General features: G+C 64.3%; 2 protein-coding genes across 9 annotated transcripts; one reads left to right on the top strand and one right to left on the bottom strand.

Moving 5' to 3' along the window:
* The first annotated feature begins 2362 nt into the window (after positions 1-2362).
* On the top strand, positions 2363-5747 carry ISYNA1 (inositol-3-phosphate synthase 1). The gene is made up of 11 exons (XM_054464753.2): positions 2363-2473; positions 2577-2705; positions 2804-2965; positions 3459-3591; positions 3687-3880; positions 4081-4230; positions 4313-4528; positions 4640-4804; positions 4885-4998; positions 5078-5295; positions 5443-5747. The coding sequence occupies exons 2-11, from the start codon at positions 2586-2588 to the stop codon at positions 5648-5650; spliced, it is 1680 nt and encodes a 559-aa protein (XP_054320728.1). The 5' UTR covers positions 2363-2473; positions 2577-2585; the 3' UTR covers positions 5651-5747.
* Positions 5748-6005: 258 nt separating this feature from the next.
* SSBP4 (single stranded DNA binding protein 4) lies at positions 6006-21222 on the bottom strand. 8 transcript variants are annotated; one of them, XM_054464759.2, is made up of 18 exons: positions 20882-21220; positions 13144-13216; positions 12754-12815; positions 12585-12669; positions 9629-9718; positions 9142-9207; positions 8850-8909; positions 8694-8763; positions 8486-8556; positions 8342-8409; positions 7950-7995; positions 7819-7854; positions 7671-7725; positions 7512-7582; positions 7342-7420; positions 6955-6983; positions 6752-6859; positions 6006-6352 (listed from the first exon to the last, which is right to left on the bottom strand). In XM_054464759.2, the coding sequence occupies exons 1-18, from the start codon at positions 20938-20940 to the stop codon at positions 6323-6325; spliced, it is 1158 nt and encodes a 385-aa protein (XP_054320734.1). In that variant the 5' UTR covers positions 20941-21220; the 3' UTR covers positions 6006-6322. The 8 variants fall into 8 exon arrangements, with proteins under 8 accessions (XP_054320734.1, XP_054320735.1, XP_054320732.1 ...); XM_054464760.2 differs by lacking the exon at positions 9142-9207 and having other exon boundaries at positions 20882-21219; XM_063657485.1 differs by having other exon boundaries at positions 6146-6859.
* Positions 21223-21926: the final 704 nt, after the last annotated feature.

Genomic DNA, 21926 nt, shown 5'->3' with positions numbered 1-21926 from the left:
AGGCTCCCCGGGGCTGGGTCTTGGGACCTTCCTCATGTCTCTCAACTACACAGGTTCCTGAATCATGTGTCGCCTCGAGGCACAAACTCCCCGATTCTCTGATCCTCTTGATACCTACAGGATGTCCACCAGTTCCATTCCCAGAGATGGTATCGGACTCCACAAGTTATGGGGGTCAGTCCCACAGGGCTGCACCCATGTCAGATGCCACCTATACTTCTGGCAAGCAGGCTAATAAATTGCGAGTTCCCGCGACCCCCACTTCAGGTTTGATAATTGCTGGAACAGCTCACAGAACTCTGGAAAATGCTCACAGCCAAGTGGAGGAGGTGCACAGGGCAAGGTATGGGGCGGGCCGTGAAGCTTCCATGCCTTTTCCAGGTGTGCCACCCTCCCAGCGCCTCCATATTTTCCCCTAAACCCCATTTTTTTTTGAGATGGGGTCTTACTCTGTTGCCCAGGCTGGAGTGCGGTGGTACAATCACGGCTCACTGCAGCCTACACCTCCTGAGCTCAGGTGATCCTCCCACCTCAGCCTCCCACGCAGCTGGACTACAGGCGTGCGCCACCAAGCCCGGCTATTTTTTTTTTGTTTGTATTGAGACGGGGTTTCCCCGTGTTGCCCAGGCTGGTCTCAAACTCCTGGGCTCAAGCGATCCGCCCGCTTTGACCTCCCAAAGTGCTAGGATTACAGGCATGAGCCACCATGCCTGGCTGACTGCCTATTTTTCGGCTTAGGTTCTATGAAGAATGTGTATCAATGTGATGAAACACTTTGTAGATCTTAAAGGGAGCAGACTGGGTGGGGGAGGGGGGCCAGCCTGCCCAGACTTCCTGGACTCTGGGTAGCATTCCTTCCTCCAGGGTACAGTCAGGACCCTCCCGGAATGAGGGTCTTCAAGGGAGCAGGCAGAGAGTGACCTTTGCCGGCTTTGTGGCTTTTTTTTTTTAGGGGAGAAGGGCTCCAGTTTCTCTGACCTGCCTTAGGGAAGAGGAATTCTGGTTTCTATGGTTTCCAGGGGAGAAAGGGGCTAGAGGCAGGAGGGCAGGAGAAGGTCGGAGAGACTGGATTCTGAGCTTTCCGATGCCCTGCTCAAAGCGCTGGGCAGGCCAAGGCCCCATACTTGAGGGTGGGGGGAGTTTCTGTGTTCTGAGCCCTAACCGTCTCATTTGCATATATGTGATTGATTAAATCATTGGCCACTGGTGATTGAGCTCAATGTCTAACCAAGAACCAGGAACAAACACCAAATACTCTTTCACACTCCCTATCCCCAGCCCTCAGGGTCTGTCCAAGACCCCAAACTGCCTCCCACGTAGGCAATTTTTCATCTGCCCTGTCTGGGTGGCTCAGGTGGCTTGGCCTGTAGTTTTCTTTCAGCGAACTCCTCTTCATGTCTCAAAACCCTTGCCAGCAGCCCCCTCATTTGGGGAGCCTGTCTTGCAGGGGCCCTGCCTGTGAGTTCCCACCCACTGGGGACGGGGGTGTCCCAGTCCACTTCCAACTCCCTCAGACTGGGGCCCCTTCAGGGGTGAGGCCTGGACCCAGAGTCTTAAGCCCTCATCCTCCAAGGTCAGGCCCTGTCTCTTGCAAACGTTCCCAACTATCCACCTTTTGGGCCAGCTCCAGTGGTGGAAACTTTCCGGCCTCCAGGCGCTTGTTTTGGAAAGTTCCTGGGGGAGCTGCCCCGGCCTGCCCGCTGGGTTCCCACGCTCCCTTATCAGCGTGCATGAGGGGGGCGCCCTGCAGTGCAGGCCTCATTCCTCCCCTGCCTCAGCTCTGCCCGCCTGTGCGTCCCCTCCCCTTTCCAGCGAACAGCCTCCCCCTCCGGCCTACTCCTGCCAAGCCCTCCTGCTGCAGGTGGGGAAACAGGCCAAACAGGCCCCATCCTTGTGAGCCCCGTGGGGACAGAGTGACTTTGTCCCCCGAGATGGATGGGGGCGGACATGGGGAGCCAGGGGATGGGACTGCCTGGTAGGTGCTGCTGCCCACGAAGGGGGAATAGGTGGCAGCGTGGCTCCGAGGAGATTCTGGCTTTGGAGTTCTGGTCCTCTGCCTGTTTCCCCTGCAGTGTCTCTGACCCAGACCCTCTACCCCCCGGAGGCCCAGCTTCCCTGCCCAGCTCCACCCACTGGCTTGTGGCTGGGCTCATGTGTAGCCTTATTGTCCTCTTGTAAAGGGGGAATAGGCAGCCATGAGCCCCTGGGGGCTGCGGAGCGAGCGAAGTGAACCTATACGCGCCGCGCTCGTGGACGCCTGGCCATTTCCGCCAGACGGGGACCCGATGGCCACGGTGGCTCTGGGTTGTCGGGTCTCGAACCGGGGTCTCCAGACGTTGGGCCCCTCCCCCCCAGCGCGGGAGAGGCGGGGAAGGGGGCGGGGCGGGGGAGGGGCCGCAGCGCTTTTCTCCGGAGGTCGCGCGCCTGAGAGCCCGCGCTGTCCGCCGCCGCTGCCTGAGTCGACTCTGCGCCGGTGAGTGCGGTTCGGGGAGGGGACGGCCTCCGTGGGGACCCAGACTGGCTTGGCCCGGCCGCTTAGAGTCCCCACTGACCCCCTGCTCACCCCGGGCCCCCAGCCCGCCGCGATGGAGGCCGCCGCCCAGTTCTTCGTCGAGAGCCCGGACGTGGTCTACGGCCCCGAGGCCATCGAGGCGCAATACGAGTACCGGACGACGCGCGTCAGCCGCGAGGGTGGCGTTCTCAAGGTGGACCGGGGGCTGGGGAAGGAGGCGTGCTGGGGAGAGCGGGGCGGCGCGGGGAGAAGGGCACGGGACCCGGGGTTCACTGCGCGGCCTGTCTTCAGGTGCACCCCACGTCCACGCGCTTCACCTTCCGGACCGCCCGGCAGGTGCCCCGGCTCGGGGTCATGCTTGTCGGCTGGGGCGGGAACAACGGCTCCACACTCACCGCCGCGGTGCTGGCCAACCGACTGCGTCTGTCCTGGCCCACGCGCAGCGGCCGCAAGGTGGGGGCGGGAGGGGCGTGGTGGGTAGGGAGCCTTGGTGGGAGTCCTTGCGGGCGGGGGCGGGAGCCTGCAGGGGGCGGGGCTCTGCGGGACCCGGGGGGCTGTAGGGGGTGGGGTTCTGCGGGGCGGGGGGCTGCAGGGACGAGGGACCTGCCTGGGGCTAGAGGCCTGTAGTGGGCGAGGGACCTGCAGGGGGCGAAGCTCTGTGGGGCGGGAGGGCTTGCAGGGGGCGGGGCCTGGCTGCAGGCGGACCCCGGGGAGGGGTTTCGCGAGGTAGCGGGGGCTCCTCGGGAGTCTTACAGGGGCGGAGCTTAAGGTGCCGGAGGTCTCGGGGGAGGGGCTTGGGGGCAGCGGCTTCCGTCCTGGCTGGGAGCCTGGAACTGAAAAATGCCCGAAAGTGGGGCGGGGCTTGAGAGTCTAGGTGGGGCCCAGGCCGGGTCGCGGCCCCTTCGCCACTCCCACCCGTCACCTCGCCGTGTCTGCTGCCCCCCAGGAGGCCAACTACTACGGCTCGCTGACTCAGGCGGGCACCGTGAGCCTGGGCCTGGACGCCGAGGGCCAGGAGGTGTTCGTGCCCTTCAGCGCGCTGCTGCCCATGGTGGCGCCCAACGACCTCGTGTTCGATGGTGGGCGGAGCCCTGGGCCGGGGTGGGGCGGGTTGGGAGATGGGGTCTGGAGGGGCCCAGGATCCGGGCAGGGCCGAGTGTGAGGGTCCCCCCAGGCTGGGACATCTCGTCGCTGAACCTGGCCGAGGCGATGCGGCGCGCGAAGGTGCTGGATTGGGGGCTGCAGGAGCAACTGTGGCCGCACATGGAGGCCCTGCGACCCCGGCCTTCTGTTTACATCCCCGAATTCATCGCGGCCAACCAGAGCGCGCGCGCGGACAACCTCATCCCAGGCTCGCGTGCGCAGCAGGTGCTGTCCCATCCCGCATCCCTTGCTCCCTGCCACCTGTTCTTCGCCACTCGGTTCCCCCTTTTTGCCCCACCCCGCGAATCCAGGCCTCACTTGACACCCGGGGAACTGAGTCCGGCCTCTGTGAGTCCGAGAGCATGTACAACCAACTTCCCTACATCCTCTCCATCCTCCCCACACCCTCTCCATCCAACCCACAGCTGGAGCAGATCCGCAGGGACATCCGAGACTTCCGGTCTAGCGCAGGGCTGGACAAAGTCATCGTGCTGTGGACGGCAAACACGGAGCGCTTCTGTGAGGTGATTCCAGGCCTCAACGACACAGCCGAGAACCTGCTGCGCACCATTGAGGTGGGCGCACGCCCGGGTGGAGCGGGTCAGGCAGGGCCAGTCCCAAACACAGCTCTGTGCTGACTGCCCGCCTTGCCCACAGCTTGGTCTGGAGGTGTCGCCCTCCACGCTCTTCGCCGTGGCCAGCATCCTGGAGGGCTGTGCCTTCCTCAATGGGTCCCCACAGAACACCCTGGTGCCCGGAGCCCTTGAGCTCGCGTGGCAGCGCCGGGTTTTTGTGGGCGGAGATGACTTCAAGTCAGGCCAGACCAAAGTCAAGTCCGTGCTCGTGGACTTCCTCATTGGCTCCGGCCTCAAGGTGCGTGGGCCTAGGGGGCTGCCGAGTGCAGGAAGGGGGGCCTGGGCCGCGAGCACCCGGCTTGTGGGGCTGCAGGGCCTGCAGCTGCTGGGGCTTCCCTTGTACCCACAGACCATGTCCATCGTGAGTTACAACCACCTGGGCAACAACGATGGGGAGAACCTGTCGGCGCCATTGCAGTTCCGCTCTAAGGAGGTGTCCAAGAGCAACGTGGTGGACGACATGGTGCAGAGCAACCCAGTGCTCTATACGCCCGGCGAGGAGCCTGACCACTGCGTGCGTGGGGCGCGGTCGCGGGCGCGGGGTTGCCCGGCGAGGGGTGGCAGGGACCCGGGCAAACTCCTGCTGCACTCCAGGTGGTCATCAAGTATGTGCCGTACGTGGGTGACAGCAAGCGCGCGCTGGATGAGTATACCTCGGAGCTGATGCTGGGCGGAACCAACACACTGGTGCTGCACAACACATGCGAGGTGCGGCGCGGCTTCAGGGGCTGCTATGGGAGGCAGGGCTTGGCCACCGCCCCCATCTCCTGACCCACCCGCCCCGCAGGACTCCCTGCTGGCCGCACCCATCATGCTGGACCTGGCGCTGCTGACCGAGCTGTGCCAGCGCGTGAGCTTCTGCACTGACGTGGACCCCGAGCCGCAGACCTTCCACCCCGTGCTGTCCCTGCTCAGCTTCCTCTTCAAGGCGCCACTGGTGCCGCCTGGCAGCCCGGTGGTCAATGCGCTTTTCCGCCAGCGCAGCTGCATCGAGAACATCCTCAGGTGCACCCCAGCCTCCAGGTTCCCGCCCGGGGCCCAGATACCCCCTGGCTAAGCTATGCACAGGGCTTGGGGGACTGCAGGCGGCAGGGATACCCCCCCTTCTCCCTGTGGGGTATCTGGCTCTGCTAAGCTATGTGGCCTTTCCAGGGCTTGCGTGGGGCTCCCGCCACAGAACCACATGCTTCTGGAGCACAAGATGGAGCGCCCAGGGCCCAGCCTCAAGCGAGTCGGACCTGTGGCTGCCACCTACCCTGTGTTGAACAACAAAGGACCAGTACCCGCTGCCACCAATGGCTGCACCGGTGATGCCAATGGGCATCCACAAGTGGAGGAGCCCCCGATGCCCACTACCTGAGGCCCTGGTCACACAGTTTCCCGGCTCTTCCTCCCTGCTGCCCCTCAGGACCCTACCTTGAAGGCCCCCACAAAGACAATAAAGGTGCTGCCACTCAGCCCTCCTTCCACCTGGGGTTCTTGGGGCCTGTGACCTGACTCTGCCTCCCTCTACTTCCCCGACTCTTGAGTGCCCAGCTTCAGTCCCACCCCCTCTGCCCATGGTCATCACCCCAACTCCCAGGGAGAGCCCAGAACCTGGAGCCTCGCTCTGCCCCCAGTTCTCAAAGGTGGGGCTAGATGGGGGCGGGGGTGGAACAAGACCACAGGGTGGAGGGTGTGGTGGCAGAAGGCCAAAGAGGGAATCTGAGACAAACTACCAAAAACCAAAACCAGCTTCCATTTATTGATGGGCCCCCACCCCCTGACGTCCTGGGGAGAGGGGCCCCACAAAGAGCCTTTCTCTCTGGGACAAAATACAAATGGCAGGAAGGGTCCATACAGAAAAGAACGTCTCTGAGGTCCTTGCGTTTTTAATAAAATGTAAGAGTCTTTTCGTGTGGGGCCTCCCAGCTGGGCAAGCCTTGATTGGCCAGGAGTCCAGGTGCCCGAGGTGTGACCTCAGCCCCTCGCCCTGAGCAGGGGCGCTGGGCAGAAGCCTAGGCCCGCAGAGAGGCCCGGGGCTGCCGCCCCATCACACGCTCATGGTCATCCCTGGCGAGTACTGCGGAGAGAGGAGGGGGCAGCGCGCAGAGGCCGAGTTCAGCTCTGGAAGATGCTGGGACCCGCCCCCAGGGACAATGGGGGACAGGGCAGGGCTGGGTCCTGGGCAGACATGGGGTGGGGACAGGAGGGAACGGGGGAGGGACGATGCATGGGAAGGCCGCCCTGGGGCGCGGGTCCCGGGGTGGGAGCGGATGGGATCGGGACGGTGAACTAGGAGCGGGAGGTGGGGGGGGGGGGGAGAGATTGAGGAGAGGGGAAGGATGCCGCGGCCGCCCCCCCACCTGGCCCGCCGCGGTCACGGTCTTGCTCTGGCCCCCCGGCCGCCCCGCCGGGGCCTGCCCGCCAGGCCCCTCCGGCCCGACGCCGCCGCGGGGGGGGAGTCGACGCAGTCGCTTACGCTTTCGCTCGGGAACGGGTGCAGGAAGGTCCCGGCGGCCGCCATCTCGCCGTCGTCCCGCGGGGTGCCCGGGGCGTTGCTCAGGCCGGCCACGGCGCCGGGGGAGCTCTGGAGGCGGCCGCGGTCAGCGCGCAACTCTCTGCCCCGCCCCCTCCCCGCCGCTTCCCCGGATCCCACCCCCAGCAGGAGCGCGGCCTCCTTACCTTCGGCAACCCGTCCATGTCGCCCGAGCCTACAGACACGGACAGACACGGGCACCGGCTCAGACGTGCTGGCGCCAGGCCCCTCAGCCTCCAGGGGCCGACGACCCTCGCGAGCTTCCCCCGCCTCCGCGCCCCCACCCCGCACAGCCCGGGACTGAGGCCAGGTGGAGGGTTGGGCCTGGCGGGGAGGGGCGGTCAGTGCATCCTCTGGTTTGGTCGCTGGATCCCCCTCCAGCTCGGAGCAGCCCCTGTCACTGAGCGGCCCCCGGGGGGCTCAGGACGCCACTAGGCGCCTCCACCCGGCAGGCGGGCTGTCGGCGGGGGGAGGCAGCCAGGGAGCGCACGGCCGGGAAGGCAACGTGGGCGGGAGCAGGGACGCCCACTCACCCAGGGATCCGTTCACGTGGTGAGGCTCCATCGCGCTCATGGCGGCCATGGGGCCCTCCGGGCCAGGGCCAAGCGGGAACTGCGGGCATGGGGACAGCGTGGGACTCGGGCCACCCATTCCCCAACTAGGGTCACCGCCTCGAGAAGCACCCCCGAAAGCCCCCACTCACATTAGCCCTGCTGGCGCCCGGCCCGATGGGGTTCATGATAGTGTACATGTTTTCGCTGGAGTTGGTGGAATCTGGGGGAGACCAGAAGGGTGCCAGGTGTGACGGGGTTTCCCCCAAGCATAACCACCCTAGCACACCCCGCCTCTGCCTAGGCCATACCTCCAGGGCTAGGCATGATGGGTGTTCCAGGGGGCCCACCTCCTCCTGGGGGTCCCTGCACACAGGAGACAGGAACCGTGAGAAATGGCCCCTCATCTGCCATCCCACAGCCCCTGCCCAGGGGTGACCCAGCTTTGCTCAGACTTACCGTGTAGCTGCCAGGGGATGAGGAGGAGTAGGGGATCTGGGGACAGGGGCAGCTGTGAGCCGTCAGCCAGGCGGCTCACCCAGTGCCCCTCCCACCCCACCCCAGGCCTGCCCACCCAGCCACAGGCTCACCGAGTTTCCACTGGGGCTGGCCCACGGGCCACGAACTCCTGGGCCCCTGGAACAGACCGTGGACGACAGACTCTGGGGCTAGTCCATGTGGATCACAGCCCTCACCACACACCCCCCAACACCCTGCTCCACTGTATCCCCAGACAGACCACAGAGCAGTAGATGTTGCTGGAAAAGTGGCCACCATGAGCTGCCAGGTTCCAATTCCAACCCATCACTGGCCCCAGGGGACTAATTGCTACTTCAAGTCTCAGTTTCCCCTCAAAAGTGGCCATGAAATAAACAATATCCAAGGCTGTCCTGAGGATTCAGGACCCTGCCCCAGCTGACCCAGCCATGAAGCTGGTGGTGGCCTTCGAACTGCACACTCCTAGGGTCCCTAAGGGTCTTACATGTTCATGGCAGGCAGGCCTGGGCCGGCAAGGGAGTTGGGTGGGGGTCGCATGCCGCCTCCATAGCTCTGCGGAGGCAAAGGGGCTGTGAGGGGCAGACCAGGGACAGCCCGAAGTCCCCACCCACCAGGGCTCCACTCTTACCTGGGGCCCCACGCTGGCCATGCCTCGAGGAGGCGTCACCCTCTGCATTGGGCCGCCCATGCTCGGATGCCCTGGGGTGGGGCAGAAGGAAGGGGACTTGGACCTGGACCATTCCCCAGTGTGGACAGTGGGGAGGCAGCAAGGTCGGGGCTCTGAGAGCTGGAATTCTGATTGATGGCGGGATAGGGGCTGGAGCTTCCCTACTCACCCTGGGCTCGTGGGGAGGGCTCCATGGTGCCAGGGAGGAGGGGCTGGGAGCCAGGGAGGCCTGCGGGAGGCTGCGGAGGGGGTGCGGCGGCACTGAGTGTGGGGTGCTCCCTCCCCGGCCCAGCTCCTGCCCGCCCTCCCCTCATCCCTTTCTCACCTGACTTGGCATCCGCAGGGTGGGCCGGGGGCCCCCTGGGAAGCGCGGTGACATGAAGGGCTGGAAGAGGTGGGCGGGGATCAGCACCGCCCCCAACCCTCTGGTCCCCAAAGCTACCCCATTCCTGCTATGCTGGGGCCCCCCCGACCTGGGGAGCCCCCTCCTCCAGAACTAGCCAGCAAAGTCCGGCCAGCTGGTGCCAGCCAGGACATCATGGCTTGAGGGTGGGAGGGGGCAGCGCTGCGGGAGGGGATGTGTGTGTGTGTGAGGGGCAGGCACCACAGCTCCTTACCTGACCGTGAGGCCCCATCATGGGGGCGTTGGGGTTGTGGGGGGACTGCTGGGAGCCGGGGGGGCCCTAGGAGGACAGAACCAGGTGGGTTGGGGGGAGTGAGGCCCTACTGGGTTTGGCTGAGGAGGGGAGGGGCTCCATGGAGGCAGAGGGGTGGGCCAGCCTATGGGACAGGGACCTTGTGGGAAGGCTTGAGGGCAGGACTCAGGCACCAGTGGTCACCAGGACCACTGTGGCCACTGCATCCCTAAGCACCCTGTGCGCACACATGTGCAGGCCAAGGGCACAGACACCCACCCTCCACTGCACTCGGGCCCTCCCTCGCTGGCCCCTGAAAGGCCCACCTGGGCACACCTGCGGCACAGAGGACCCTCCCACCCAACTCCAGCCTGCCGGCCTCATGACCTCTGCCCATGTGGGACCCCCCCACTCTCAAACGCATGTTCAGCCAGAGTTGGGGGCCAGTGGACTCCAGCCGGGGCCGTACCTGGAAGAAGCCAGCCGCCATGGGGCCTGCGGCCATTGCATCACCTGGGGCCATACTCCCCATAACAGGGCTGGGGGCGGCTGCAGCACTCTGTAGGGGTGCGGGAAACCCAGAGGGCCAGGTCAGGACACTTGGACACTTCCTACCTGGGGTGTGCCCCCTCCTCTCTGCAGGTGGCTGGCCCCATGGGACAGCGAGCTGGCATTGGTCAGTGAGCACACTGGGGTTGTCGGCCTGAAGATCTGTGGGTCTGAGGACCCTGTAGGACCCAGGACCCAGTGTCGCCCTCATTTCTCACAGACTTGCTCCCCACTCCAGACCCATCCCAACTGGCCCTGCATCGTCCTGGCTGGCAGGGCAGCTCAGCTGGGTCCCCAACTCTACTCAAGACCCCCCAAATAAACATACACACAAATATACCCGCAGTTTCAAGAGCCTCCCTGAAGGCTTCACCTTAGAGCAGGTGTAGACCCCTGCCCCACCCCACCCTGCCCTTCGTCCAGGAGGGAGGGGGGAAAAGCAGGATTCTGGGGTGGGGTCCCCATCCCCCAGCCTCTCTCAGATGGAGAAGGGGACAAGACAGGGTGCTGGAGAGGGGGCTTCCTGTATCTGCCAGAAATTGTGGTGGCAGCCCAGACCTGGCCGGGGACCAAGTTCTAGACCTGTCTGCTATGGGGCCTACAGGGTCTGGCAGGAGGAAAGTGGGAAGGGGGATGTGAGGTGGGGATGTGAGGCCCCGTCTGAGGGCAGAAGGACACCTCTGGGGACAGGGAGGGGAGAACTTCTCTCCTGGCCCCTGTCTGTATGGTCCAGGCCAAGCCCCAAACCCCAAAAAGAAGGAGATGGGCTCTCTAGGGTTGGCCCAAGCCAGCACACAGGGACACTCAGGTGTTTGTGGCATGAACTACAGCCACTTGGGCTCAGAGAGGTTGAGCACTCTGCCTACAGTCACACAGCGTTTCCTGCCCTCAGGGACTGCTGCAAGGGGCCCCCTGCCTAGAGGGGGGCTCCTGGAGAAATCCTCCCTCCCCCTGTGGGGCTGCGGGCTGGCCCCTTCCTGCCCCTTCTCTGAGGTTAGCCTCAAGCCTCCCACCAGGGTCCTAAGCTGGGGGAGGGGGTGGAGGCGGGAGCCCCCTAAGCCCACCGTGACGGAGAGCACTCCCAAGGCCCAGAACAAATCCTTCGAAAGCCCTCGTGCCCTAGGGCCCCACTCCTGTGCCACTTTCTCAGTTCCAAACTGCCAGGTCCCCTCTGGGCTCTGGCCCCCACCCCGCCCCCTCCCACAAACACAATGGCCTGGAGCAGCTGCGCTCCCAGGCGGCCCCTCCGGTCCACTCCCGGAGGGTGGGGAAGGGGCACCTTTGAGCCCTGTGTCTGTCCACCCCGCAGGGAGGGCAATCCCCTCTCGGGCCACAGTGGGTGCCTGAGCGTTTCCTGGTCGGGGACGCTCCACCGCACCCCCCCGCCCCCTGCGCCCCGCAGCTTCCCAACTCTAGGCCCTGAGCAGTTAGTTAATCTCGGGCGGCGCGCCCTCCCTGGCGGTTGGCCCGGGCCAGACCCCCTACGTCAATCATCCCTGAAGAGGAGCCGGCCCGGCCCGCGTTGCCATGGCGATGCGCTGGGCGCTCCGGCGTTTCCTGGAGACGCCAAGGTCGGCAGGGAGCCGGGGAGGGGCGGACAGAGCCCCCCCACCCGCTTCGGAGGGCGAGAGAAAAGCGCTAGAGGAAGGGGCCGCCTCCGTGCAGGCTCAGCGGGCAAGCAGCCCCCAGTTAGAGCGAGAGCAACGGAGGCGACGGCCCGGCATGACGAGTCCCCGCGGGGATTCGGTCACCCCAGGGCTTGGGCGGCCTCCGCCCTGGGTCCTGCGGTCTACGCTCTGCGCCGGCGCTGCCATGGTAACAGCCGCGCGCCTAGGAAGCGCGTTCACGCCGACTCGCCAGCTCCGCCCTCCTGGCCCGGCGGGGGGCGCCCAGAGAGGATGCTAAACCCAGACGGCAGGGATGGGGGCAGAGTCGCCCAAGTCCACAGCTCCAGACACCCCCGGGGCCCCAGATCTAGCGGGACTAGGACAAGGGGACCACACACGCGTAGTGGGACACCATGGGGTGAACAGCAGTGACGCCAGGAGGGCTTCAGCGCACCCAGCTCTCATTCAGAGTGCTGGAGGCATCTTCAGAGACATGGGCGCCCCACCCCTTGGGCCGCCTCTGCCTTGCTGGGGCCTGCGCTCCGGCGCACAGGGGGCAGGGGGTGGGCGGGACTGGCGCCCCCCAGACGCCCACCGGCAGAGCTGGCACCTCCCCCTCAGACCCAACAGAGGGGGCCAGGTGGCCCAGCACAGAGGATGAAGGGAAGGGCTGCCATCTGCTGCCCCATGACAACAGGAGGCTGCCATCCCCTGGTGTTAGCCAGGCAGCCTCCACTCCAGGCTGGCCTCTGACCTCTTCCAACCCAGAGGGAAAATGACAGCAGAGAGGGAGTGGGCAGCTCCAGGTACCTGGCAAGGTCAAAAAGTGTCCCAGTGCCTGGCCCATCAGGCACCCCGACCTGGGCTCCCCACTCAGAGGAGCAGCAGTGACTCCCAATGCACACACGGCAGAGGAGGGGGAAGGCAGTGAGCTTCCCCCATCTCCACGCAGGCTCACATGAGAGGCGGGGAAATGGCACCCCCCAGTGCCCTGATGGGGGTGGGAGGGCTGTGGGGACCCTCAGAAGCGTGGTGCAGTGGAAAGAGCTTTCCCTTACTCTGTGAGTGACCCTGGACCAAGTGGAAGGTGGAGGGACCCCCAGAAGTGGCCAAGAGCTTGAGTGGCAGCTGCAGCTCTACCTGTCAACCCCAAACTGACACCATCCCCAGCCCTCCTCTGGCTGTGCAGGCCCCCACCCCACCTCCCCAGCCAGAGGCCCAGCAGACCTCCCGCCCTGGAGGCCCTGAATCCCTGGGGCCAGGACTCACGTAGTCCTGGAAGGCCTTGGCCTCGCCGGAGTGCTCGCAGGCCTCTCTTCGGTCAGGTGCCGCGCAGTACAGGTCCCAGAAGACGCTGTGGGCCGAAGGGGAAGGTGGTTGCTCCATGTGCCCCCCTCAATCCCCTTCCACAGCCCACCCATAGCAGCCCAGCACGTACCACCACCAGGAGTGCAGGAACCCGGGGGGCTCCCCCAGCGTGATGTTCTTCTCCCATCGGATCTGCAGGGAAAGGAAGGTGGTGAGGGGGTGGCCCTACCTGACCCTGCCCCACCACCCAGCAGGGTGCCCAGAGAACATCTGGGCAGGGAGGGAGTGGAAAGGGAAGGGTAACAGGGTGGGCAGAGGGTCCCAGGATGTGTGGCAGGTCCCGGCTGGGCATGCGGACCAGATGCCTGGATGCTAGCCCAGGGCCTGGACCCCGCAGAGCCCTCAGTTCCCAGGGCCATCAGAGGGGCAACGCGGGCCTGCCCCCTGGATCCCCAGTGGAAATGGAGGACCCCCAGGGTGTGGGTGAGGAGGGAGGGCCAGGCTGGAAGTGGCGGCTTACCTCAGACAGGAAGGTCTGGGCTGACTTCTGGGCACCGATGTGCAGCAGGTACTCATAGACGTACAGCGCCAACCTGTGGGGGCGAGGCGGCCCAGGGGGCTCAGGCTCTCCAAGGCAAGGGCCCACCCTAAAGCCCTTCCATCTCTCAGGAGGGCGGGTGGAAAGGTGGCCTCCCCACCAGCTGCTCAGCAGGGACAACTCATAGTTATCCATCTATGTCCTGCAGGCCCCTCCCAGGCATCCCTGATCCCCAATTCCGGGCCAAATTCAGCTGTGTTCCGCGCTCCCTCTAGGACCAAGTCCTGGCCCTGTCCTACCAACACTGAGACTCCAGAGAGGCCTCAGCGCTGGGGAGGTCTCCTCCATAGAGGAGTGTCATTCCTGAGTGTGTGCGGGGTGGGGACGAACACTGGGCACCCTGGGCCATGTAGTGTGCTCAGGGCCCACCTCCAAACTCATCCCCAGCCTCCCCGGCCCAGGAAGGAAGGAGGGAAGGGGTCCTCCACCCCACATCCCCCACAGTCCCTGGACCCCATCTCTTCCTTGGGAAAGAGATGCCCATCCACCATGGTAGCCTCAACCCTTTCTGCAGACTGTCCCCAGTCAGGGCAGTGCTGAGCCTGGGGCAGTGTCTGGGGAATGGAGGTGGGGGGCCAGGGGAGGTAAGGCCCGCAGTGCCATGTCTGCAGTGGTGCTGCCCTACCCAAACGCCCACAGGGCTCTGCGCGAGTCCCCAGCCTGCCAGGGACCCCTGGACTCACCCTCTCAACCACTGTGCACCCCAAGAGCTTGGACCTGGGTCACCCTCGCCCAGCCAGGTGGCTCCAGCACAGCCCTCTGCAGGTCACAGGGGGAGGCTGGACTGTCCACCCTGCTCCAGTCCAGCTGCCACACCAGAGAGCAGAGGACAAACCCCCTATCCAAAGGGTCGCCCAGTCCTGTGGCACCAGCCCTTCTGGACCTCCCTGGAACTGAGCCGCTCCCTGCTTAGAGCTCTTTTACTGCCCAGCTAGGGACCCATGAGAGTCTGCTGGGGGTTGGGGGACTCTTAGATTCAAGACAGGGTACCAGAGGGCCAGCCTGAGGCTGAGCCCTAGAGGCGAGAAGCAGGCAGGCCTGGGGGCCCTTCCAGCCGCCTCCAGCTCAGCTGCGCCGCCCTCTCTGGCTGCCGGCCCCATCCTAAAATAACCTTCCTTTGACTCACGCTCTGCTCCCTCCCAGCCAGGCTGCTCCAATCCCAGCACCCACCACCCATCAGGCCCCCCAGGTCCCTTTCAGATTTCCAGCCCTCCTGTTCCTGCCCCGGCCCCTAGAGAACATGGGGACTTCCTGCTCCCACCTGGTCCTCACAGGCACTGCCCTTGCCCCAAATCTCATCCTGCCTCCCCTCCTTCATTCATTCACTTCTTCATTAGTTCCTCCAGCATCCATGAAGTGCCTTTTGTGCAGTGCACACACCCGGCCCCTGTCCTGGAGGCCATGTTCTTGAGGGGAGAGACAGAGACAGGCAATACCTGTCAAGAGAGGTGAGCTCTGTGGCAGCTTGGAAGGCGCTGAGGCTATGGAAAGGCAAGTGGGGTGACGTCAGGGAGGGGAGGCGGTCCAGGGTGGAGGGCGCCAGGCTCACACTGCACCACGTGAGCTGTGAAGGCCACCCCAGGGGCAGGGATGGGGCAGGACACACAGCGCCCAGTGGTCACCCCTGCATCATCACAGCACTCTTGGAGAGAGTGTCCCCAGCCCAGGCCCTGCTAGATCCTGACCTCACACCCCTCCAGTCTCCCACACCTGCTCTTCCTCTACTTTCCTGGCCCTGCGGCCTGCAGGCCCGCCTGTCTAGCTCACTTCTGTGGCACCCTGGCCCATCTAGAGGCTTCTGGGCTTCTCCCTGTGGCTAGTGGCTGACAGGCCTGCGTCCATCAGTGGAAGGGGAGCACACAAGGCCAGGGTGGGCAGGTTCGAGGGGCAGACCGACTAGCCTGGGGAGCCCAGTGCCAACCCACCTGCCAGGTGTGGAAGAGAGTTCCCACCCCACCCACTTAGGGGTCAGAGCAGGGGGTATGAAAGGCCAGAGTGGGGTAAGACAGAGTTGCAGGAACGCTGGTGAGCTGCCCCGGGAGGGCGGGGGCAGCGGGAGGTCCTGCCGAGGCTGCATTCTGGGTACCCCACACCCAGGGCATGGCTGTCCAAAAGGCCCAGGGGGACTCCTGAAGGAGGGGGCTGCGAAGGGTTCCACCTGCCTTCCTTGTCTCCTGTTCCTCGACTGTCCCCATAAGTGCCTAACCCAGGAGGTGGCCCCCCAGAGCCCAGCCTGCCCTCTCCGCCCCGTCCTGCTGTCCTCCTGCCTCCAGCCCCTGCCCCCGGCTACCAGCTCTATCTTCTCCTCTGCTCTCCCCGTGCGGCTGCCCGTCCTGTTTTGATGACGCCTTCAAGTAGGGGCTGTCCAGAGGGTGCTATGGCCTGACCTTTCCCAAACTTGGGATTCCCTGTCCACCTGACATCTAGAGGCCCAGCCTTGACACCCTGAGCCCCCACCCCTTCCCCATTCTCCCCTCTCCCCTCTCCCTGCTCAGAGACTGTCAGCTTGGCCTTTACACACACATCCTGTCCAAGGAGCCTCTGGTGGCCTGCGCACAGGCGTGCACCTGTGTGAGATCCACTCAGCTGTCCCCAGACACCACTGCATTTAAAAACACACTGAAGGAAATCTCTCTCCTGATTCGGGCACCTCTCCCCACCTCCACTGCACACCTGGGCCAGGCCACCCACCGTCTCCCACCTGGATTACGACAGAGTCCCCTCCAGGTGCTGCTCCCCCCACCCCCACATGGGGGTGCCCTCCACCCCCATGTTCCTTGTTCAAACCCTCCTGTGCCGCTCCCCGCCCCGACCCACACACTGGCTGCCCTGTCACCCCAGGGCCTCTGCGCACTGTTTCCCTGCCTGGGGCACTTCCACCCAGAGACTCCACTGTCACCTATCGGGGCTTCACTGTCACCTATCGGGGCTTCACTGTCACATGGAAGCCTCCACCCTGCTCCGTCTCCTCCATCTGAGAGTCTCTGTCTTGGGCCCCCGATGGAATGTGGCTTGATGTGGGGTGGGGACTTGGAGTCTGCTCACTGCAACGCCCTTAGAATGGAGCTGGGCATCCTGGGCCACAGTCACCCCAGTGAATGAACAAATTGGCCCGGGGACCCCCTCCTGGGATGCCGGGAGGATTAGGCGAGCCACGGGGTAAGCACTGATGAAGGTCAGCAGCTATTCTGTCCACACTGAGGATTTGGGAGCTTATCCTGGGAGCGATGGGAGGCCAGAGGAAGTTTTCGGTTTTGCTGATTTCCCTTCCATGTTGGTCCTTTTATTTTAAACAGGATTCAGTCTCCAGGGAAGAACTGTGGGTTGTTATTGTTTTGGGTGAAAAGTTTTGAAGCCTGGCTGTTCGGCCAGGGAGTTTTGGGACCTACAAGGTCCTCCCCTCCCAGAGTACTGCTCCGGGGGCCAGGTCTGGGGGCGCCACCGGTTGGGGCCCTGAGCTCAGTTATAGGGAAGGGCTCTGGATGCAAATCACCCGTGCCCCCTGCCCCCCACCGGCCACCTGCCCTGGGCCGGCACAACCTCTCAGGGCCTGTCACCTATGAGGGCTCCCTGTGCCATACAGGCAGGTGGCCAGAAAGGAAAATGGGGAGGCACCCGGAAGAGCAGCAGGCAGCTCTCCCTGCAGAAGGAACACAAGACTCAGAGGACATGGGGCGCCTGGACCTGGAGCGAGCATGAGGCTGCGCAGGGAAGCGGAGCCAGGATGGGGTACTAGTGCCTGGTGGCCTGAAATGTACCACAGCTACCACCGTAATGACGCGAGTTACCATAATTACCCAGAATGGCTGCAACGGATGTTCCCTGCTCAGCGCCCTCCTAGACACAGACGCTGCTGGGGCAGGAGACACCTGCCACTCACGGCTTTGTGTCACCGTGCCATCCGTCACCAGGTCTCAGCTGCTGTCCCCAAAGGGACCCTCCAACCCTCGCTGTCCTCCCTCCCCTCTGCCAACCCTAAAGGCCAGGCCCCTGGCAGCTTCTTGGCAAAGTGGCGGCCTCTCCTTACTACCTTCCACACCTGCCCCTCATAGCCATTTCCAGCCAGGGGCCAAAATGACCACGTCCAATTGTGAATCCCATCCCTGGCTTACCTGCCAGGCTGATGAACAAGCCACCGGCATCCATGTGCTGGCTCAAAATCAAGCCCGGGAGAAACCCACGAGCTGCCAGGCAACACCAACCATGGCTGTGATTCATGGACCTCTTCTCAACCTGCCTGGCAACACTTGAGTGCTGAAGAATATACACACGCTCCTCTTCTTGTGAGTGGCCCACTCAGACCCCAGCCTCCCTCAGCCCACTCTGCTGCCCCCGCACTCCGCAGTCACTGCCATCTGCTGCGAGCCCCCGAGGGCAGCACCCACCAGGTGCTCGGTCCCTTTCTGGAGCCAGCTGGCTGAGACCTAGCGTGAGCGGGGGAGGCCTGTAGGCTCCAAGGGCAGCCAGGAGGGGCTCAGGATTGGGGCCAGAGAGAGAAGGAAGGATAGGCAGCGTCTCATTTTTAGGAGGCATGAGGCTCATTGCAGGAAGAAAAGTGCAGTGCTGGGGAGTCGAGGTTTGGAGCAGTGTAACCTCTTCACCCCATTTCACAGAGAAGGAAACCGAGGCCCAGAGGCAGGAAGTGGCTTGCCCGAGGCAGATACTTCCTGAGAGCCGAGTGGCTGCCCCGGGAGGTGCTCTGCCTACGGTGTCCACATTTCACACGAGGAAACTGAGGCCTGGGGCTGCCTCTGAGAGCTCATCTGTGCCAGAGAAGCTGAGTTCTCGTCAGGTGGCTTCCTCTCCAGGGCCCCGGTGTCCCTTTCGTTGAAATGGGTGGATGCGGCCATCTGGCGTTTTCCAGGCTTGCTTTCAGAGAGGAACCTCACCTCCAAACCAACACTTACACGAGACCCTCTCCGTGAAGTGGAAGCATGCAGGCTGGCTCTGGCCAAAGATGGGCCCTGCAGCCTCCCCACTGGCAGCTGAGGGACTTCGGAGAGCCTTGAGTCCCGAGGCCAGTGTCCCCAAAGCACCTCTACTGGGCAGGTTGGGGAGTGGGAGGACAGTATGGGAAGGGGGCCAGGAATGCAGCTAACCCCCTCACCCTACCACCCCCGGCTCAAACCTATGAAATCTCTTTCTTCTTACTTGGGTCCAGGCTGCCATCAGCTCTCTTTCACTGTTTTTCTTTTTTTGTTCTTTTTGAGATGGAGTCTCGCCCTGTCACCCAAGCTGGAGGGCAGTGGCGCGATCTCAGCTCACTGCAACCTCTACCTCCTAGGTTCAAGCGATCCTTTCACCTCAGTCTCCAGAGTAGCTGGGATTACAGGCACCCGCCACCACGCCCGGCTACTTTTTGTATTTTTAGTAAAGACAGGGTTTCATCATGTTGGCCAGGCTGGTCTCGAACTCCTGACCTCAAATGATCCACCCACCTTGGCCTCCCAAAGTGCTAGGATGATTATAGGCGTGAGCCACCACTCCCAGCCTCCCCAACTCTCTTTCAGACAACTGTGTCCACATCCCCAGGGACTCCCAGCCTCTGTTCCTGACCCCTATAAGCCCCACTCCACCTGGGAGCCAGAGCGCGCTTCTGCACACACAACCAACTGTGGCCCATCTGGCACTCTTGCAGGCTGCCTCTTCCTCCACCTGGGCCCAGCCCCAGCTCCTTTTCCTAGTCCCATCTCAGGGCCTTTCCACTTGCTGTGCCCTCCACCTGACATCCTCTCACCCTTCACTATCTATCATCCACTTTGCTTTCTTCTGGTAACTGGATACCTGCCTCCCTGCTGGGGTGGGGGCTTCTTCAGGGCCACCGACCCTGCCATCCCGACCAGAGCCTGCCTTCCCGACTGCCACACCCTGGGACACCCAGGGCAGATATGCTGAATCAGTGAACGGTCCCGATTCCCACTGGGTGGGTGGTTGCCTCCAGAGCCAGCAGCTGGCTGGAGACACACAGGAGACAGACCAGGGGTCCAGGGGTGACCATGGCAGACACCGCCTGCTTCCAACCTGAGCAGGAGCCAGAGGCCAGTTTCAAAAAGTCTTTGGGCTTAAGGGTGCTTGGAAATGGAGCTCATCTTCCTCACTGCACACAGGCAAAGGAGGCCTGACAGTGCAGTCATTTGCCTACCACCTTCCGGCCAGAAGAGCCTCTTCTCCAAAATGACCCAGAGGCTGGGCAGAGGGGACAGTCATCTTTGTGGAGGGGTGGGGCATCCCAAGTCAGCCTAGGCAGAAGAGGCAGGATGGGGGACACTCAGCCAACGTCCAGGGCTCCTCTCCAGCACCCAGACATTCAAGTCCTCACTACTGGCCTGGCCCTCAAGGCAGGTCCTCATGGGACCCCTCCCTGCTGACCCAGCCTTCTCTCTGCTTTGGTGGCCAGTTCCACACCCCGGGCCTCTCCAGGTAGCTCAACTTCAAGGATCCTGCAAGTCCCCCATCAGCTATGACAAGACTCCCCTCCTCCTGGGCACTTTTTTTTTTTTTTTTTTTTTTTTTGAGATGGAATCTGGCTCTGTCGCCAGGCTGGAGTGCAGTGGCGTCATCTCGGCTCACTGCAACCTCTGCGCCACGGGTTCAAGCGATTCTCCTGCCTCAGCCTGCCGAGTAGTTGGGACTACAGGCGCCCACGCCCACCTAATTTTTGTATTTTTAGTAGAGACGGGGTTTCACCATGTTGGCCAGGATTGTCTCGATCTCTTAGCCTCGTGATCCGACCGCCTCGGCCTCCCAAAGTGCTGGGATTACAGGCGTGAGCCACCGCGCCCGGCCTCTGGGCACTTTTAACAACACTGCAAACTGCCCCGTGCCCTTCCTGCGGGACGGTCACTGCTCCAAGCACCTTTCAAATGCTTTCCACCCGGAGAGCACACTCGGCTGACTCCCCACCCCGAGAGACCTCAGCCCCACCACGACCCTTCCTCCATCCGCACGGTGGAACCTGCCCCTACCAGCTTCACAGCGCCTGGTACCCACGGCCTGGAGCCACGCCCAGAACAAGAAGGGCCCTCAGTATGCACTCTTCGGTGGTATCGAGAGGGGCTCCGTCGTCCCCACCCGCCCCCGGACTGTGAACCGTGCGGCTTCCCCAGGGGCCCCACACAGCTGCTGGAGCCAGGGCAGACAGGTGGCCGCGCGCCCCTCCAGCCGCTCTCCAGCTCTTCCCCAGGCGCCTGGGGTCCCCGAGCCGACACTCTTGTTCGTCCCGGAAAACTTCGCTGACCTCGATCCCCGTGCGTCCGCAGCCTCGCGCACCCACGTCTCGGGGAGGCCTCGCGACCCCCGAGTCCCGCTCGGGGATCTCACGCGCCCCCTCAAATCTCGCGCCCTCGGGTATCGCGCGCCCCCGCCAATCTCGCGACCCCTGGAGCCGCTCGAGTCTCGCCCGTCCACTCCCGTCTAGCGCCCCTCGGGTCGCCCACCACCCCTCAACTCCGGCGACCCCTCGGGGTCTCGCGCGCCCCCCGCCAATCTCGTGCCCCTCGGGGGTCGCGCGCCCCCGCCAATCTCGCGACCCCTCGAGCGCGCTCAGGCTCCGCGCTCCCCGCCGCCCGCGCCCACGTGCCCCGCGCGGTGCCCGCCCGCGCCGGAGCCCACGGAAGAGCGCGGCGCCGAGCCCCGCCCCCGGCCCCGGCCCCGCACTCACTTCTCGCGGGCCTGGCTGTCGGAGGGCACGGCCGAACCCTTGCCCCCCTTGGCGTACATGCTGCTCCGCGCCGCCGCCGCCGGGGCCCACACCTGTCAGGCGGCGCCGCGGGCCGCGCTCGCCGTCGCCATAGCTACCCCGCGCCCCGGGCCTCACCGCCCCGAGCCCCAGGCGGGCACGGCAGGCATCGTCCGCGCGGGGGAGCTCCAGACGGCCGCGGCGGCGGCGGCAGCGGCGGCTCCAGCTCTGGCCCCGGCCGCAGGGTGGCTTTTTTTCCTCCCTTTCCTCCGCGCGGGCTGTTCCGGGAAACGCGCGCTCCCCTCCTCCCGCCGCGCGCGCCCCCGCCCGCTGCCTCTGCGCCGCCCGCGGGCGCCGCTCTTAAAGGGGCGATGGCGGGCGCGCCGGTGGGTCCCGCCGCCGGGACCGCGGGCGGAGCGCGCACGCGCAGTGCCCGCCGCGGGGGGTGGGGGCGCAGCTACACACTCGCGGGTCGGGATCCCGGACGGCCACCCAGGGACGCACAGCTGATCGCGGCTGCACACGCGCGCGTGCACACACACGTTCACCCACCTCAAATGGAGCCGGCCACCCACATTGTTGTACACCCAGCCACACACATTCGCAGCGACACTCAACATAGCGCTCTACACAGCAAAAGTGTACCCCGATGCTGGAACGACTGCGGATAGCCCCATAAAGCCTCAGGCAGTGACATTGGGTGTCTCACCCCGCAGAGCTACCCACACTCAGCACGGGTGGGAACCACCGCACACACAGCCCGCCCAGCGACACACATACACTGCCACACACCCAGCTCACAGTGGCCGTCTTGGAACAACTAAACACAGGCCACCGCACACAGGCACCCAGCCTCACGCAGACGCGCGCTTATGCAAGGCCATGCCACAGCTTCCAACAGCCGTGGACAGAGCCCACGGAGTTAACTCACAGTCACCCTGGGGCGCACTATCACGGCCTCCTGAGAACCACACCCTACCCAGCTCCACAGTCACAGGGCCTGCGGACACTCAGCCTCCCGCCCGAA

This window comes from Pongo pygmaeus, chromosome 20 (genome assembly GCF_028885625.2).
Source record: "Pongo pygmaeus isolate AG05252 chromosome 20, NHGRI_mPonPyg2-v2.0_pri, whole genome shotgun sequence".
NCBI lineage: Eukaryota > Metazoa > Chordata > Mammalia > Primates > Hominidae > Pongo > Pongo pygmaeus.
This window is presented reverse-complemented; position numbering and strand designations above follow the sequence as displayed.